Source organism: Oryx dammah, unplaced genomic scaffold (assembly GCF_014754425.2).
Source record: "Oryx dammah isolate SB20612 unplaced genomic scaffold, SCBI_Odam_1.1 HiC_scaffold_16, whole genome shotgun sequence".
Lineage (NCBI taxonomy): Eukaryota > Metazoa > Chordata > Mammalia > Artiodactyla > Bovidae > Oryx > Oryx dammah.
The window spans coordinates 21,989,971-22,009,722 of NW_024070200.1; the positions used below are offsets into that span (position 1 = coordinate 21,989,971).

The 19,752-nt window shown below is 36.3% G+C and overlaps 1 protein-coding gene across 2 annotated transcripts in view; it reads right to left on the bottom strand.

The window, feature by feature from the left end:
- The window catches only part of MIPOL1 (mirror-image polydactyly 1), a 298,374-nt gene that overhangs the window by 180,394 nt on the left and 98,228 nt on the right, over positions 1 to 19,752 (bottom strand). For both annotated transcript variants that reach the window (XM_040256732.1, XM_040256731.1), the window contains 2 exons: positions 12,078 to 12,111; positions 11,648 to 11,818 (listed from right to left, as the gene is read on the bottom strand). In XM_040256732.1, the coding sequence (XP_040112666.1) occupies positions 11,648 to 11,818; positions 12,078 to 12,111 (205 nt within the window). The remainder of the gene's footprint in view (positions 1 to 11,647; positions 11,819 to 12,077; positions 12,112 to 19,752) is intronic.

Genomic DNA, 19,752 nt, shown 5'->3' on the forward strand with positions numbered 1-19,752 from the left:
CTGTGGACAGGAATCGCTCAGAAGAAATGGAGTAGCCATCATGGTCAACAAAAGAGTCTAAAAGGCAGTACTTGGATGCAATCTCAAAAACAACAGAATGATGTCTGTTTCTTTCCAAGGCAAACCATTCAATATCACAGTAATCCAAGTCTATGTCCCAACCAGTAACGCTGAAGAAGCTGAAGTTGAACAGTTCTACGAAGACCTCTAAGACCTTTTAGAACTAACACCCAAAAAAGATGTCCTTTTCATTATAGGGGACTGGAATGCAAAAGTAGGAAGTCAAGAAACACCAGGGGTAACAGGCAAATTTGGCCTTGGAATATGGAATGAAGCAGGGCAAAGGATAATAGAGTTTTGCCAAGAGAACGCACTGGTCATAGCAAATACCCTCTTCCAACAACACAAGAGAAGACTCTACACAAGGACATCACCAGATGGCCAACACTGAAATCAGACTGATTATACTCTTTGCAGCCAAAGATGGAGAAGCTCTATACAGTCAGCAAAAACAAGATGGGGAGTTGACTGGGGCTCAGATCATGAACTCCCTATTGCGAAATTCAGACTTAAATTGAAGAAAGTAGGGAAAACCAATAGACCATTCAGGTATGACCTAAATCAAATCCCTTATGATTATACAGTGGAAGTGAGAAATAGATTTAAGGGACTAGATCTGATAGATAGAGTGCCTGATGAACTATGGACGGAGGTTTGTGACATAGTACAGGAGACAGGGATCAAGACCATCCTCATGGAAAAGAAATGCAAAAAAGCAAAATGGCTGTCTGGGGAGGACTTACAAATAGCTGTGAAAAGAAGAGAAGTGAAAAGCAAACGAGAAAAGGAAAGATACAAGCATCTGAATGCAGAGTTCCAAAGAATAGCAAGGAGAGATAAGAAAGCCTTCCTCAGCGATCAATGCAAAAAAAATAGAGGAAAACAACAGAATGGGAAAGACTAGAGATCTCTTCAAGAAAATTAGAGACACTAAGGGAACATTTGATGCAAAGATGGGCTCGATAAAGGACAGAAATGGTATGGACCTAACAGAAGCAGAAGATATTAAGAAGAGGTGGCAAGAATACACAGAAGAACTGTACAAAAAAGAGCTTCACGACCAAGATAATCATGATGGTGTGATCACTCACTTAGAGCCAGACATCCTGGAATGTCAAGTCAAGTGGGCCTTAGAAAGCATCACTACGAAAAAGCTAGTGGAGGTGATGGATTTCCAGTTGAGCTATTTCAAATCTGAAAGATGATGCTGTGAAAGTGCTGCACTCAATATGCCAGCAAATTTGGAAAACTCAGCAGTGGCCACAGGACTGGAAAAAGTCCGTTTTCACTCCAATCTCAAAGAAAGGCAATGCCAAAGAATGCTCAAACTACCGCACAATTGCACTCATCTTACACACTAGTAAAGTAATGCTCAAAATTCTCCAAGCCAGGTTTCAGCAATATGTGAACTGTGAACTTCCAGATGTTCAAGCTGGTTTTAGAAAAGACAGAGGAACCAGAGATCAAATTGCCAATATCCGCTGGATCATGGAAAAAGCAAGAGAGTTCCAGAAAAACATCTATTACAGCTTTATTGACTATGGCAAAGCCTTTGTGTGGATCAAAATCAACTGTGGACAATTCTGAAAGAGATGGGAATACCAGACGACCTGACCTGCCTCTTGAGAAACATATATGAAGGTCAGGAAGCAACAGTTAGAACTGGACATGGAACAACAGACTGGTTGCAAATAGGAAAAGGAGTACGTCAAGGCTGTATATTGTCACCCTGCTTATTTAACTTATATGCAGAGTACATCCTGAGAAACACTGGGCTCGAAGAAGCACAAGCTGGAATCAAGATTGCCGAGAGAAATATCAATCACCTCAGGTATGCAGATGACACCACCCTTATAGCAGAAAGTGAAGAACTAAAAAGCCTCTTGAAAGTGAAAGAGGAGAGTGAAAAAGTTGGCTTAAAGCTCAACATTCAGAAAACGAAGATCATGGCATCCAGTCCCATCACTTCATGGGAAATAGATGGGAAAACAGTGTCAGACTTTATTTTTTGGGGGGCTCCAGAATCACTGCAGATGGTGATTGCAGCCATGAAATTAAAAGACGCTTACTTCTTGGCAGGAAAGTTATGACCAACCTAGATAGCATATTCAAAAGCAGAGACATTACTTTGCCAACAAAGTTCTGTGTAGTCAAGGCTATGGTTTTTCCAGTGGTCATGTATGGATGTGAGAGTTGGACTGTGAAGAAAGCTGAGCGCCAAAGAATTGATGCTTTTGAACTCTGGTGTTAGAGAAGACTCTTGAGAGTCCCTTGGACTGCAAGGAGATCCAACCAGTTCATTCTAAAGGATATCAGTCCTGGGTGTTCTTTGGAAGGAATAATGATAAACTGAAACTGTGATTCTTTGAAGAGTTGACTCATTGGAAAAGACTCTCATGCTGGGAGGGAATGGTGGCAGATGAAGAAGGGGACAACAGAGGATGGCATCACTGACTCAATGGACATGAGTTTGGGTGAACTCCTGGAGTTGGTGATGGACAGGGAGGCCTGGCGTGCTGCAATTCATGGGGTTGCAAAGAGTCGGACATGACTGAGCAACTGAACTGAGTGATAGCAAGTGTTAACCCTGGCAGCTAGAGAAGCTCTTACATTGCTGGTGTAAACTGGTAAAACAACTTCAGGAAAATGTTTAGCATTACCTATGAAAGCTAAATCTGTGACAGCTATTCTCCTGTGTATATCCCTGAATATGTTCCAAAAGTAGTGAATGTAAAGAACCACCACAGGACTTCATTCATAATAAATCATAAAGAGAAACAACATCATTTCTAACACCTGTTATTTTCATACAATAGAACGTAACACTATAATGAAAAAGATAAACCACTGATAACTGTAACAACACACATCAACATACTGGCATAAATAACACTGGATGAAGGAAGTCAGACACAGAAGAGTATGTAGCATGATTCTTTTTATATCAAGTTTAAAACATGCAAAATGACCTAGGTGTTAGAAGTTAGAAGGTGTTAGAAGTGAGAGTAGTGACTACTCTTGGAAAGGAATTCTGACTAGGAAGAGGCATGGAGGAACCCTCTGGAGTTCTGCTTCTGTACTATAAAATGGGGTCAATATCCAGCAAATTTTTAATTAAGATTTGTGTTCCTTCCTATAAGTCATACATGATTTAAACTGTTTTTTTTTAATGCAAGTTTAGTTTTCATATCTATTCCTCTTATCATTTTTCTTGTTTAGACCCTCATTATCTCTTGCCTTAATTATTACAATAGGATCCCAACTATTTCCTCAGCCTTGGACTTATACTATACAATTCACTTCATGCAGTGCTGTCCAGAAATCTTGTTCAAGAATGTACTTTCTATATTACCAGAAAACTAAAAAACATTTCAGGAGACCCAACTGCCTAGAAAATAAAGTCCACATTCCTGAGCATTTTATTCATCCAAATTCCCCTTGGATGAAATCTCAACATTTCTGTGTACAATTTTTCTATGAAGGCAGTACAAAAATCTATATTTATTTAAAATGTTTATACTCTTTGATTTAGTATTTCTACTTCTCAGAATTTTCCCTAAGGAAATAAACATGGATGTACATAAAAATTTACCTACAAAAATGCTCCTGCTATGAAAAGAAGAGAAAAAACATAACTACCTCCCCAAACATCATATGAGTTCAATAAATCTTAATATAAACATTTAGAAAAATATACGAATATCTCACAAAATATAAAATCAAAGTGAAAAGTCAGGTTATCAAGTAGTATATATGATGTGTATTGAAAAAAAGACAAAGGATCTGTGTATGACTGCTTCCATTCTTGCTTCTCTGTACTTGTCCAACGTTATCTATAGTTTCAAAAAGTTGTAAAAATGTTGTAATAAGAAGAAAGTTATTAGAATAGATCAAATATCAACAATACGTTTCAGCAAGATGGACTGGAAAAAATGCACAGGCAAATAATTGTATGATAGACAGGAAAGCAAATTAACAAACTGACAGGGGAAAAAATTAATAAAAATTTTTAGTCACAACAATAATGTTAAACATGTCTCCTACTTTTCTTGAAAAATGAAACTCTAAATGTTATGATTTATTTTCTTTTCAAGTATGAGTTTTTTGTCAAACTTCTAATAATTTAACAGATCATTATTTTGCATTTATTAGGAGCTAGTTATTACGTGAATTACAAGGGCTACAGAGTGAAAGCGACACTTAACAATGGAGAGATCTGGAAACTTGGTTATGCTTTCCTCTGCTAACGTGGAACATTACCACTGATGGTTACATCACTGGCCAGGAATCTGGGTTTGCTCTTCAAGGAGATTTGTTAAAGTTTATTTACACACAAACTGGGACAACTCCAGTCATCCTGAGGGTATTTACGGGGGACTGGTTCCAGGAGTTCCTGCATATATCAAGACCCACTGAAGCTCAAGGCCCTTATATAAAGTGCTGTAGTACAATAAATACAGTTGACCCTTGAAAAACACCAGTATGAACTACACAGGCCCATGTGGATTTTTTTCAATAAATATACAGTTGGCCCTCCTTATTCAGGGTTTCCACATCTGTGGATTCAACAAACCACAGCTAGAAATTTCCATCAGTGGTTGGTTGAATCCACTATATCTGCCAAACCTATAGACAGGGAAGGCTGACTGTATTTAAAATTATCACCTCTTTATAAATCTCCAACACCATTCACTGACCTATAACACTGAGAAACTCAAAAAACCTAACATTTTCATAAAGAAAAGGATGGTCACCTAATCTCCTAAATTCATCAACTTGCCAGCTCATGTATCTATCCAAGTTCTTGACAGTCATCTGCTACAATGAAAGCAGTTTTACTGTTCCTATCAAAAGACAACTCTTCTACTTAAGTTCTAGATCCGCTCTCAATCTACTTATCTACTTCAAGACTTTGCTAAAGTAATACTCTAGTCTCTCCCTTAAATTCACCTTTCCTTCTTCTCTGGTTCATTTCCATCAACAGACCAACAACATGCCTTAGAATCTCCCATTAAAAAAAAAAGAAAAGCCCACCAACCATTCACCCTTACCCTAAATATAAGCCCATTCTCCATCTATTGGCAATTTCTCTATTGCCATTATAGGGAGATAAAAGTCGTATACATTCACTCCGTTTAGTTCCTCACCTTTCATTCTCCCTCAAACCAGTTCAATGTGGCCTCCGTCCTGGACAAAACTCTTGTCAAGGCTCTCAACACCTCCCATCTGCTCAAATTTAAAAGTAATAATCCCACCTTCAATGTGCATGACCCCTCAACACCATTCAAGGGAACTGAACTGATCATTCTCATCTTTTGTAAACACTTCTTCAGTTTCCTTCTTCATTTTCCATCATTTCTAGTCTCTTCATGGGCCCCTTCCACTTTGGCCAACTGCTAAATTGTTGACAGACCACAGGGTTTGATCCTAGGCCGACTCTTTCTCAATTATCTTTCTCTGGTTTCATCTAGAGTCACATCTTTAATTATCTGTATGCTGATGACTGCAATAGCTAAGTGAATACTAACTACTTCCATCTGGATTTCTAAGAATCATCTCAAATATACCATATCCATCAAAAATATAAATTCCCTCTGGAAATACATTGATCACCTTCCCCCGCCCCACCACCTAAACTTGCTCATCACAAAAATGGAAGCAAATAATCTACACAGCATTCAAGTCAAAAACAGACTCAGCCTAATTCTTCCAGCTCCCTTATGCACCAAACCAATCTGTCTTAAAGATCTACTCGCTATACTCTTGAAATATTTTTCAAATGTATCTACTTCTCCAAATCTACACTTGCCCCTATGAACTAGCATCAGTTTCATCTTTGGCTTGGACTACTGCAACAGCCTTCTCCTTCAATGTAAGACACAAATTTTAGTGCTTACCATGGCACATAAAACCTTACAAATTTGTCTGCTGCCTATCTCTTCTACCTCATCAGTTGCTGGTATCTTCCTTGCTCAATGCTCTTCAACCATATTTAAGCTTGGAGCATTTACATCAATACCTTAAACACACAAAGCTTGTTCCCTTACACAGCACATTGTTGATGTATTCTTTCCTGATGGAATGTACTCTTTACAGATTAGCATGGCTGGACTCTTCTCTTTCAAGTCTCAATTCAACTATTCACCAGACTTCAACAATTCAACAAAAGGACTGCCTTGATCACCCAATTAAAAGTGACAATCCTATGACCAATTGTGGTCACTCTCCATTACCTTTTTATTTTAATAACATCACTAACTGAAAATACTTCATTCGTTTGTTCACAATCTTTATTACCATAATAAAACATAGGTTCCATAAGAGTAAGAACCTTCTGTCTCTGGATTGGGACGATCCTCTGGAGGAGGGAAAGGCTACTCACTCCAGTATTCTGGCCTGGAGAATTCCATGGACTGTATAGTCCACGGGGACACACAGAGTCGGACATGACTGAGTGACTTTCACTTTCACTGAGTCCCCAGACACAAAGATATAACAGGTCCTCAGTAAAATGTGGATGAATAAATATTTCAATAACTCCTTTTAGTTCAGTTTATCTTGAAATACGTGGGGAAACAGAGGAGACAGTGTCAGACTTTATTTTTGGGGCTCCAAAATCACTGCAGATGGTGACTACAGCCATGAAATTAAAAGACGCTTACTCTTTGGAAGGAAAGTTATGACCAACCTAGACGGCATATTAAAAAGAAGAGACATTACTTTGCCAACAAAGGTCCGTCTAGTCAAGGCTATGGTTTTTCCAGTAGTCATGTATGGATGTGAGAGTTGGACTATAAAGAAAGCTAAGCGCAGAAGAACCGATGCTTTTAAACTGTGGTGTTGGAGAGAAGACTCTTGAGAGTCCCTTGGACTGCAAGGAGATCCAACCAGTCCATCCTAAAGGAAATCAATCCTGAATATTCATTGGAAGGACTAATGCTGAAGCTGAAACTCCAATACTTTGGCCACCTCATGCAAAGAGTTGACTCATTGGAAAAGACTCTGATGCTGGGAAAGAATGAAGGCAGGAGGAGAAGGGGACGACAAAGGATCAGATAGTTGGATGGCATCACCGACTCAATGGACATGAGTTTGAGTAAACTCCAAGAGTTGGTGATGAACAGGGAAGCCTGGCATGCTGCAGTCCATGGGGTCACAAAGAGTTAGTCATGACTAAGCGACTGAACTGAACTGAACATGTAATAAAAATGAAATTGGATCCCTATCTTACACCATTCACAAAAATTAACTTGAGACAAGATAAAGACTTAATTGTAAGATCTGAAGCCATAACTCCTTTAAGAACTGAACCGATCTTGAAATAGATCTAAAATATAAAACAGCTAAGCTCATTGAATTCATTAATTCATCTGTTTTGTGCCTACACTGTCCTAAAGACTAATAGACACAGATAAAGGACAGTTCCTACCTTTAAGTTAGGTGGGAAGATAGGCATAAAGTCAATTAACTGTACTGCAGTATGACAAGTAGTATGACAGGATATAAAGTAAAATGTGGGCACAAAGCAGATATTTATCAATACTGTGCCATGAAAGAGACCTTTATGGAAGAGATAATATTAAAATTGGCTATAAAGCAGTAGGAGATGAGAGAGTAACAAGTGAATAGACGCATGTGTCAGTGAGAAGGGGAAATACACTTAAAGGTACAAAGAGTTACAAAGCAACAGATCACCTGTACTTGTGGTAAACTGTTCAGCAGCCTTCTTAGAATTTTCTTCATTGTAATCCTGTACTGGATTCACATCTTCCCCTTAACTAGTTTATTTTTCATTTTGCTAGAGCTTAGTGCATGGTATATCAACAGCTTGCAAGCTATAGAGAAGGAGGAACCTGACTAGTGAAATATTTAGCTGAATTTCTTTAATTACCCTGATACTTACTCCATGGTCCTCCCTGCTTTTTATATTTGTCAACTGTGGACCTAAAAGATCTCAGGATCTATAGTTTTCATTATAGCATTTGACAGAAGTAAGTAACTATCAAAAAAATGTGTTAAATTATATTTTGGTTAAAAAGAGGCACATAAATGTTTTTAAAATATTTTCAACAACAAACACAATAAAGAAAAGTACACAGATGAAAAAGAGTTACTACTGAATTTAGGGATTTGGAATGACTCTTTTCCAGAAAATAGTGATGAGTTAAGATTCTCTGCATGCTGTTCAGGTAATAGAAATTTATGATCACTCATTCAGACTTGATAGGCCAAGATGGAAAATTAACAACTAGAAGACAACAAAGGAGAAGGAAACTCAGGGAAAGGACACTGAGACACTTGACCTGGGGAAAGAGAAAATAGTGCTAATTAAGATGACATTTCTGTGGTATTCTTTCCAAAAACTCAAAGTCTCATTCTAACCATAAGATAAAGGTATAGTTTCAGCTTTAGTCCGAAGGCATGAAAACCAGGAAAGTCAATGATGTAAGATTCAGATGTTAATGTCATTCAGAAACACCCTCACAGACACAATCAGAAATAATGTCTAACCAAAAAGCTGGACACCCCATGGTCCAGTCAAGTTTTCACATAATTAGCATACTATTCCTTGGGGTTCTGGCTAAATTAGACTGGTTCTAGGCTAGTTTTGATTTCCCAGGATATGCATAGATGGTTAGAGCCTGGTAGGAGAAGGCTTCAGGCTCACTGATAGTTGTAGTCCATAGAATAATATTATATTTTCATTGACTGGAACTCAGCTGGTACCCAGTGTAGTAGGTGAAGGGCCTAGCTTCTGAGCACTGAATAAGTAAGGCATGGGAATGAAGGTTGGGATATGGACTTTTGCCAAAAGGGTTATGGGGGTTGGTATATAAAATATATCCAAAACACAAAAGCAAAAACTTTGTAATAAAGACTTGGAATATAGCAGGGATAAAGGAAGAGAGTGGTCAGTTCTCTATGTACATGGATGTTTTAGTTAACAAAATAAATGATTTCTAAAACATCCTAAGCTGGAGTTTATACCTGTAATTGTTGTAAGCTCATAAAAATAGTTTTGACTCTCTCTTTAACAATATAGGGCTTCCCTGGTGGTTCAGACAGTAAAGAATCTGCCTGCAATGTAGAAGACCTGGGTTTGATCCCTGCACTAGGAAGATCCCCTGGAGAAGAGAATGGCTACCCAGTATTCTTGCCTGCAGAATTCCATGGACAGAGGAGCCTGGCAGGCTACAATCCATGGGGTCACAAAGAGTCAGACAGAACTGAGCAACTAACACTTCACTTTTTTTTAAACAATATACTGAATGATCCAAGACTGAATACACTTGGTAGGTTACAAAATGCTAAAAAAAGAGAAAAGTTGCTCATTTAAAAAGTTTAAATGGAAATTTTCCCAATTCTAATCTGAAGATAAATGATAAATGTCAGATTTCCACATTGAGATAGGATAGAATCATTTGTGGCAGAACAGTGCTCCAGCAAGAAAAAAGAAAGCTAGATTAAAATTTTAAAATCATGTTTAAGACAGCAGAAAACTGCTGCTGCAACAATGACTTGAGCAGCTAGAATTCTGAAGAGGGTTTAGCTGGAGACAGGTGATTGGAAGATTGAAAGTTGTTTTTTTCCTACCAAGTTTTAAAGGCTCAAGGAATGGGCAAGAGGCTGAGAAATCAGGCTGTGACTACATAGAGGACTCTGGTTGGAGAACAGAGAAGTCATCTAAGCCTCTGGCATTTATGCAGGGCTGAAGTGACAAAATTAGAGATTTGAGACTTGTTTCCATCTCAGATCATTTGCTAAATCCCAAACCTGTACAGGGCTCGAAGTTAAAGAGCTAAGCCCTAAACCCTATGAAAAGAATATTGGCATTTCCAACAGTCTTATAATGCTGAGGAGACAAACAACAGACTAGAGGATTCTCCAGGAGTAGGTCCCTAGTGAATACTCAGCTCTCTGTTTAGGAAGCCTCACCAAAAACACAGGGGTAAACCCTAGGTAGACCAAGATGTGCCAAAACTCACCCAGCCTTCAAGGATATACTAAAGAATATCAGATACTGATAGAAATGAGCTAATAGGAAATATTTTATGAAGTATAAAAGGGACAGCTGGTTATGTGATAACCTTAAGCAAGCAAGAATAGAGGTCCACTCGTGTGAAATAGAGAAGCTGTCCGCTAACAGAAATATGTAAGAAAGATATAAAGTAGAAAAGGCGGAGTATATGGGTGCCACATGCAGGTAGGCCAGTCAATGATATGATGGAGACAACCAGAAATTTCTCTTTCTATTGGTAAGAAGAGGTTGAATAGTTGAGGAGAAAGGAAGAAGATAAAGGAGTCCTCCAGAGGGGGAGAGTGAGTGGACTAGCAAAAGGCAAGAAGGTTATCAGGCAACACCAGGGGTCTACTTGAAGACAACTGTCATGAACAGTTGAGTCATCAAATGTGTGTGACAGACTCTTGCCATATAAAGCTTTGAAGGTATAGAACAGGCAGAAAGTTAAATTTATAAAACTTAGGTTTTGTTAGGTGAGCAGGACAAAGGAACAGGGTCAGGACAACTGAGGTTATCTTACATGCAAGTAGAAGATAATTATGGTGACCCATGGAATCTAAGCTAGATAAAGAGAGAACATGAAGGGGTTAAAGGAAAGGAAAAGAGGTAATAAGATCAATATAATCAGGCGCCAGTAGAGTTGAAAATTTGCTAGAGTTTTAGAGTAGGCTGGAAAGATAGTAAGCGGATGCTTGAAATTGAGACTGATAATGACCAAGAATAAGGTATGATCATAGGGTGAATAGCAGAACGGGTAAAAAGCATCTGGAAGAATGGAGGAGAGGGATTCAGAGAGATGAGATGGTTATTGAAAGAATCATCCACAGAGATATTTAAATCACCAAGAATTGTGACAGCAGTAAGCTAAAGAAAGAGACAGTAAAATAGATCTTAAAATCTTTAAGAGATGAAGGAAGCTATATGGGAGTGTATACATGACTGCAACAGGAGTGTGTAATGGGTGGTACAATCTGATGCATGGGTCTCAAAGCTGGAGGTGTTTAGAGAGAAAAAAGGAACAATGATCTAAAAGCACTAATCGAACAAGCCTCCGAGGCCAGTGGCCCAACTGCTGGGGGAGGGAATACATTCACACTTGAGAGGACTGCAGTGGAAGCTGCATCCTCAGGGTGGAGTGATCAGGTTTCAGCTGGAGCAGGAAGGTGTAAGTAATGTTCAGAAAAGAATACCCTAATAATTGGATTCATTTATCCATGTTTACTAAAAGGCACTGAATTAGGCACTGGGAATAAAACAGTAATAAAGACATAATCTTAGCCCTCCCAAAACTGTGACTCAAGTACAAAGTCTCATATAGAAGTGATTACTTTAAAGAATTGAACTAAATTTTTATAAAAAGCTAACAGTTTTATTAAGAAATGAGGATACATATATTTGAAGAATGATATAACAAAATATGTGATTATCTTAATATAGCTAATCATTGTGGTATTAATTATAAGCTAAAAACTAATTTGAATTAAGAATAAGTGGGGAGAAGTCATTTTTTAATGTAAAGAAAGAGGGGGAAATGGTAGACAGCTTTTTACAGATACATGCAGGTACCTGAGACAAAGCAGCATCTCGTTCTTCAATCACTGCGTTCATTTCTTCTGCAGTTATTCTCTTTTTACATTCCTTGGTCTTGTAGATTCTATCCACAATTATAGCTCCATTCTTCTGAATAGCTACCCCTGTGTCTGCATTGTTTATTCTGTTCAGTAATTCCTGTAATGTCTACCAACACCATTATACGTTAGTCAGACATGAAGTTTTAATATATTTTATTTAATATAGGGTTTTAATTAATAGGCACATGTGAATTGTAAATTGACTGAGTGAAGTTATTGAATTTTCATATTGCAGCAAAGATGTACATTATTAGTGTGTCAATTCTTCTTTTTCCCACATCTTAGTTCTTGAAACCCACTCAATTGAACTTAAGCCTCTAAGATATAAGACTGACATCAAGAAATCTCCTCGGAGAATGGCTTACCATGTCATTTTCTTCAGGGTTAATATTTTCTAGCCTAGAAAAAAGGGACACAGAAAGCCTGATCAGTAGCATTTCCTTAGTGCAGCAAAATGAGTTCGCTTTTTAAATCTTTAGAACCTCAAGTAATTTCATTCGACTAGTCTTTAGAGTCAACCATGACACTGAACATATTAAAGTGCCACCTGCTCGACTCCATCTTTCAATAATGCTCCATATCTTCTGCACTGACTTCAGACTGTTAAGTTATTAATGTTTACTGCTATATATGACTACAAGGATCAATTGTTCATATGTGCTTAGATGAAGAAAGTTCCCCAGTGATAGAAGCACTCATTCTCATCATTATATTTATTTCTGGACTTTCAATTCTTACCAGAAACTGTATTTCCTCTCTTTTTTGGACATCATCACAAATAAAACAAGGCAAGTATTTTTACTACAAGTTTAACAATGTTCCCTCAAAAAGCAACAACAAATAATTACCACTAAATTTGACCTGACAATCTCCTGCTGCTACCTATTTGGTAAAACAAATATACTGTATAGAAATGCTGACCAAAACTGCGCCACATTTTTAGATATCTAATATTATTTTCTCTTCTGCATAACATAGATAGAATTATTCGAATTAAGGGCAAAAAAGGTAAACTGGTTCCCGTCATAAATGCATTTTTGTCTTACAAGAGTTATAGTGCTGGGGGAGGATGGGATGGGAGGTAGGCGGGAAGCTCAAGAGGGAGGGGACATATGTATACCTATATATACATATGTATACTATGTTGATGTGTGGCAGAAAGTAACACAGTATTGTAAAAGCAATTATCCTCCAAATAAAAATAAATGTTAAAAAATGAAAAAAGAAAATAGTCTTAGTGCTCACTGAGAAGTTTGCTGATGTTGGTAAACTGAAGAAATGCAGTAAAAGTAAAGAAAGAAGTTCTAAATCACATATTTAGAAAATTATCAGTAATATAACTTAGGCAATAATTAAATTTGGTAGATTAAATGAAACTTTATCATGGATACCAGTGAAATTACTTAGATTTTAGAAATGATTTCAATTATTTAAAAACTGTACTAGGGAATTCCCTGGTGGTCTAGTGGTTAGGACTTTGTGCTTCCACTGAAGGGGGCGTGGGTTCAATCCCTGGTTGGGGAACTAAGATCAGACATGATGTGCAATGAAACCACAAACAAAAAGGTAAAATAAAAATTGGACTAAAAATTTTAGATATCCAAATTTCTGTTTTGATTTTTCCCCCTCTATTTCTTTGCTCCTATGATTTAACATTTACTGCAAAAAAAAGATACTAGGAAAAAATAAAAGATACTTAATAAATTTATTACAAAATTGTTCCAAACTCCACAGTTGAAACTACTACATTCATAGAGAGGAAGTAAAGATGAACATATATAAAAAAACCTATTTCTACCCATATTTAAACAGTATTTAACACGTAGGTGAAGCAATTTTGAATTATATATATTTAATGTATTATATCTCAAACTGCTAATGTCCCCTTGGATTCACATTCCAATAAGGGTAAATATGTACTCTTTTATCTTTTCCTCCCAAAATCAATCCAAAGTTTTCAAATATTCTGCTTCATAGAAGCTTAGTTTATAAGAACTATGAAGATAATCACTTCTTTTACTCAATTAAAAAATACAGTGGAAAAGTATAAGATAAAATTCTTACACTTGTTTAAGATCATGTAAAAAACATTTGAAAAGCATGAGCAGCTTTAACCATCAGTTACTGGTTGGCTAAATATGATTTTTAGAAAGCCATAGGTGGTGAGAGATATTTACCTTAATGTTGTTCTTTATAGATGAAATCAAACTAAAAGAGCTGATTAACGACAGTTTCCAAAGAAGCTTAAATTTTTATAAATTTAACAATTTATTAAACTTGATCATTTAAAATAAGAAAAGACGTGTGGAAATTAAGCGTTTAGATTTACAAATTACTGGAAACAAAAAATTTTATTTACGCATCTCCCTTCTTTTTTTGTTTCAAAGAATTACATATGGATGAAAAGAAAATGGCAGCAGAGACAGGTTAACGAATTCCTATGTTCCAAATAATCAACACAACAAAAAGTGCATGGAATTCCTGTATAATATCTGTACATTTTTTTCAGGCACTGCAAAGTGAAGAATTCTTACTTTAAGGAAAGTCAAATTAAGACTTTAAATGATTTAAATTAACAGTTTTCAAGAGGAAAAGGTTAAGATAACTATTTAATCTAATATTAAATTCCCTGCTAACAACTAAAATTTAAGAAAAAATATTAAAATCAAATTTTCTTAGCAGACGTTATATACTAGATCCTCAGTATATGAATTCAGCATTCTGTTTATAAATAACTTGTGTGGTTGTCTTTAAAAGTACATGATATACAGTGATTTATCACTTTCTGATAAATGAATCTGAATCATGTTTTAGTGGGTGAGTATGTCAGGTCTGAAATGCAGGGCATAAGTGAGTGAGCCAAGTCAGCCACTTAGCAGGTGAACCTCAATTTTGCTTTATTATGACCCTTTAAAACTGATATAAGTATAAAGATAAATGGTCACTAAGAGAAAAATAAAATGTGAAAAGAAAAACTTAAAAACTCTCGTACAAAACAACAATGAGGTATAACCTAATACCTGTCAGAATGGCTGTTATCAAAATGACAAAACAGTATATTTGACACATTTTTCTGAGGTGGATCATTCAATATCTACTTAAAGATTAAAAATCAACAAAAGTGGCTTCCAGAAGATTAAATATAGTTCTATGGTAAGTACATAATATACTGTATCACAAATGAAAACAAAAATTAGACAAACAACTTACCTTTAAAAAATTGAAGCAATTTGAAACAGTTACATAAGACATTCAACTTTCTATGTAAAATGACTTTTTAGGCTTAAGGTTTACTAGCAGCATGTACAACATAAAAGTTTTATTTGCTTAATAAAGACAAAATAATAGTTGTCATATGAAATATAGCTGACAAATTATATACTATATTTTAATAGGAAGTTTACAATTAAACAAAAGAACCTTAACCTTTCATAAACTCTAAATTATTCCTATAACAGTCTAATCAGACAGTCATGATAATCAGTAAGAATATTGCTGAAGTAAATGTCCATGGGCTCAAGTTTCAATTGATTTCCTATACCATGCAAATTCTGACTGACAACCTTGCACTCCAAGTGAAAAGACTCATGCACGAAATGTCACATTTCTTGATTTATTCCTAAATCAGTCAATATAACATCTTTTCCTTCTGAACCTAGAGTCATTTACCTTGTTCAATGGGAAGAAGCAAAACTTTGACCCCAAATGATAAAACTAATTAATGATCAGCTTATCAGAAAATCCTAAAGTATTTGCTTTTTTCTCTAAGTCTCACTTTTTACACAGTGCCACCTTTAATATGGTATAAAAAAATACATAAAAGATTGAAAAAAGATATCATGATCTTAAGAGCTGGAATGTTCATATGCGTGGACGTCTATACTGGCATGCTACAAAACATGCCAGTCACTTTACCTTGAAGCTTTTTTATTTTTTCCTAGTTTTGGATAGAAGCAAAAGAGACAAAAAAGCATTAAAAATTCAGGGAGTAAGGGAAAGCAGAGAAGTGACGGAATAATAAGATAAGACAAACATTATACAGAAAGATGCAAAGTAGATCAGAAGTGAAAAAATGATAAGAGAAAAGAGAAGGAAGGAATTCCAGATTACAGGAAGCAAGAAATGAGGAATTAAAAAAGAAATGTTGGAGAAGGAAATGGCAACCCACTCCAGTATTCTTGCCTAGGAAATTCCATCGACAGAGGAGCCTGCCATGCTACAGTTTATGGGGTCACAAAGAGTCAGACACAACTGAGCAACCGAGCACATATGCTATTATGAGACCAAAGGAAAGAGAAAGTTCAAATTGAGAATAACTATCATATCCCACTGATATGGGATAAATGATATGGGATACTTTGCTACACAAAGTAGGGCACCTTCTCTCAAACCAAGGAAAAAGGTCGTTGTTTAGAGAAATAAAAGATGCAAAACCCTTTTTAAAAAAGAGATGTAAAATAATTCATATATTTTCTTCTTATACACAATGCTTCTAAATATGCCTTTCAGTCAAGCAAAGCTCATTTATAAATTGGTTCTATCTTAACAAAGATTTAGTCTAAAATGCACTATTGATGTTCAGAGTTCATAGACCTCAGCTAACTAGAAAGGAACCTCCACAGCACCATATAAAACTGTACTGACATGCTATTTGTTGCTGCTGCTGTTCTTGCTTCTTATGTGTTTGTCCTGATCCCCTTACCTGAAACCCTAGACTGTAATAAAGTAGGAGCTGTCTATAAACTTTTCCTAGGAACTAAAAATTCTTCATTATCACTTGAAATTATTTTAAATATTTATGTAATTATTTACTTAATGCTGATCTTAACTGAGATCATAATGCTGTGTTCCCAGCAACTAGCAGTGTACCTGACACTTAGGACATATTCAGTAAGTATTTATTGAATGGACTAAGTAACTAAAAGAGAAGGCTTAGGCTAGGACTGTTTTCCTTAACTCCCTTCCCCATTCTTCCCTCCATATGAACTCTACCTAGAACAAAATGAAAAAGGTTGTACCTCAAAGAAGCCTAATTTTCATGTATTGTAATAAAAACTATAACAAAACATATATACAAATGAAAATAGACAATGGAGGCTAAAAAATTTAAAGAAGGTTCAATTTAGATCCATCTTTTAAAGAGACAGAATGAACTGACCATCTCCTAGTCCATAAAGCAAGTCATATTTCCAAGGGAAAAAAAGAGATAGAATGAACGAAACTAAGAGACCAATCTAAGAGGAATTCTGAGGAAGACGTTTTGGTTTGGATATGTGGGAGAGTGGTTATGCCACTGACTGGTACAAGGAATTAAGGAGAATCAGGCTTTATTATTTTTTTTTTTTTATAAATTTATTTATTTATTTTTAATTTTTACTTTACAATTCTGTATTGGTTTTGGCATAGATTGACATGAATCCACCACAGGTGTACATGCGTTCCCAAACATGAACCCCCCTCCCACCCCCCTCCCCACAACATCTCTCTGGGTCATCCCCGCGCGTCAGCCCCAAGCGTGTCATATCCTGCATCAGACATAGACTGGCATTTCAATTCTTACATGTTATTATACATGTTTCAATGCCATTCTCCCAAATCATCACACCCTCTTTAAAAATAAATTAATAATTCCATTTTTGTATATGATAAGTTTGAGCTGCCTGAGTAGATCTGAGGTAGCTACAGCATGTGACTTACTATGACTCCTTAGGCAGGTAGTCGATAACTCTTAAGTTTGCTCACCTATAAAGCTTGATTATCACCCACCTCAAGGAGTTGTGACACTACATAAAAAATTGATTTGTAATCTTTTTCAGGCAAATTTCATTTCAAACTCAAATCTATTTATAAGCAAAATTCATGATTAAAATTGGTGATCTCCTGGAGGAGGAAACGACAACCCACTCCAGTATTCTTGCCTGGAAAATTCCACGAACAGAGCAGTCTGGTGGGCTACAGTCCCTGGGGTCACAGAGCTGGACACAATCGAGCACACACAGCAGAGCACATATGTGTATGCATAACATTCATTCTGCTGTACACCTGAAACTAACACAACATTGTAAATCAACAAAGCACAAATAAAAATGATATAAAAAAACTGATGATCAATCTACATAAAAGATTTATGGTCATAAATTATATGTGAAGTGTAGTAATGTGAATGGTTGATAAGTTGAAGCTAATAATAGAAATTCCTAAAGAAGAGTTCTAAAGGTATTAATAGCTGCATTATTGAAATAAGAAAAAAGGTATCTATTCGAAGAGTATGTTTAAACACAATCCGCCCCAACAACTGTTTTAGTAGATAACATCAAACTGATTCTGCAAGGTATATGGAAAGGCAAATGTACCAGAATAGTCAAAATAATTCTATAATAAAAGAGCAAAGTTTAAAAGGATGCCATCTGATTTCAAGACTTAGCAATCAAGAGTGTGTGGTACTGGCAATGCCAGGGACAGACTCACAGATCAATGGAACAGAAAAGAAAGTCCTGAAATTAACCCACATGAATAGTCAATTGATTTTTGGCAAAGGTGCAAAAGAAATTAGTGGAGAAAAGATACCCTTTTCACAAATGGTGCTAGAATAAATAAATGTCCAGATGTAAAAGTAAAACTCTATGTACCATGTACCACCTTACACAAGAATCAATTAAAAATGAATTATAGACCTACATGTAAAACATGAAATTTATAAATTCTAGAAGAAAACACAGGAGAAAATTTGGTGTGACCTAACATGTGGCACGGAGTTTTAGATTCAATACTAAAAGTACAAAACATAAAAGAAAACCAATAAGCTGGATTTTATCAAAATTTAAACTTATATTTTCCTAAACACATTGTTGAGAGACCAAAAATATGGACTGCAAGAAAATATTTGAAAACCACCTATCTGAAAAAGGACTCACATACAGAATGCATAAAGAACACTTAAAATTAACAGAAGAAAACAATACAACTTCAAAAACAGGTCAAATATCTAAACAGACGTGGTAGATACACAGCTGGAGAATGGTTGTTACTAGAGAATGGCTAAATGTCCAATGGAAACCTAACCAAACAAAAAGGATAATTACAAATGCTGGCAAGGATGGTAAGCAATGAGAATTCTGATTCATTGCTGGGTGGGCACATCCCTTTCATAAAACATTTATATGTTTTATAGTGCCAGAAAGTATAAAACCAAAAGGATGAGAACAAGCCAAAGGCATACAGGAATCACCTGAAAGAGTTTCCAAAGGTCAAAACTGGAACACCCCAAGAAACAAATTAACACAAAATTTAATTATAACTCAAAGTATTAAATGAAAATCAATGAGTCCATACTGACATAACTGAACACATAGATTAGGGATAAAATCTCCTATATTGAAGAATCACAAATAATTTATATAGATATTGTCCACTAAGAAAGGTAGAACTCAATTAACCAGGACTTCCCTGGTGGATCAGTGGTTGAGAATCTGCCTTCCAATGCAGGGCTGGATCCCTGGTCAAGGAACTAAGACCCCACATGCTACGGGGCAACTCAGCCCATGCACCACAACCAGAGATGCCTGCATGCCGCAACAAAGACCCAGCACAACCAAAAAAACATAACCTCCTAGCCCACACTCTCCAGCCCCACCATTGAGTATCGGCTGCACTTTTGTGATCTGCTTCAAAGAGTAGAGTATAAAAGAGGAATGTGGGTAACTTTACAGTGAAGAAACAGCAAGCACTACCTTGACTGGGAGACCAAAATTAACATCCCGGCTGAAAGTCACGTTGACAGAATTTAATCTTGAAATGATGTGATAAAAATGGCATTTCACTTCCGTACTATTTGTCCCATAAAACCAATACGTCAGTCTAATCATGAGAAAAACTTCAGAAAAACTGAAATTGAGGAACATTCTATAAAATACCTGACGAGTACTCCAAAGAACTGTCACATCATCAAAAACAAGGAAAGTCTGAGAAAATGTCACAGACCAGAGTAGGCAATGGAGACACAGTAACTACATGCCTATGGAATCCTGGAAAGGATCATGG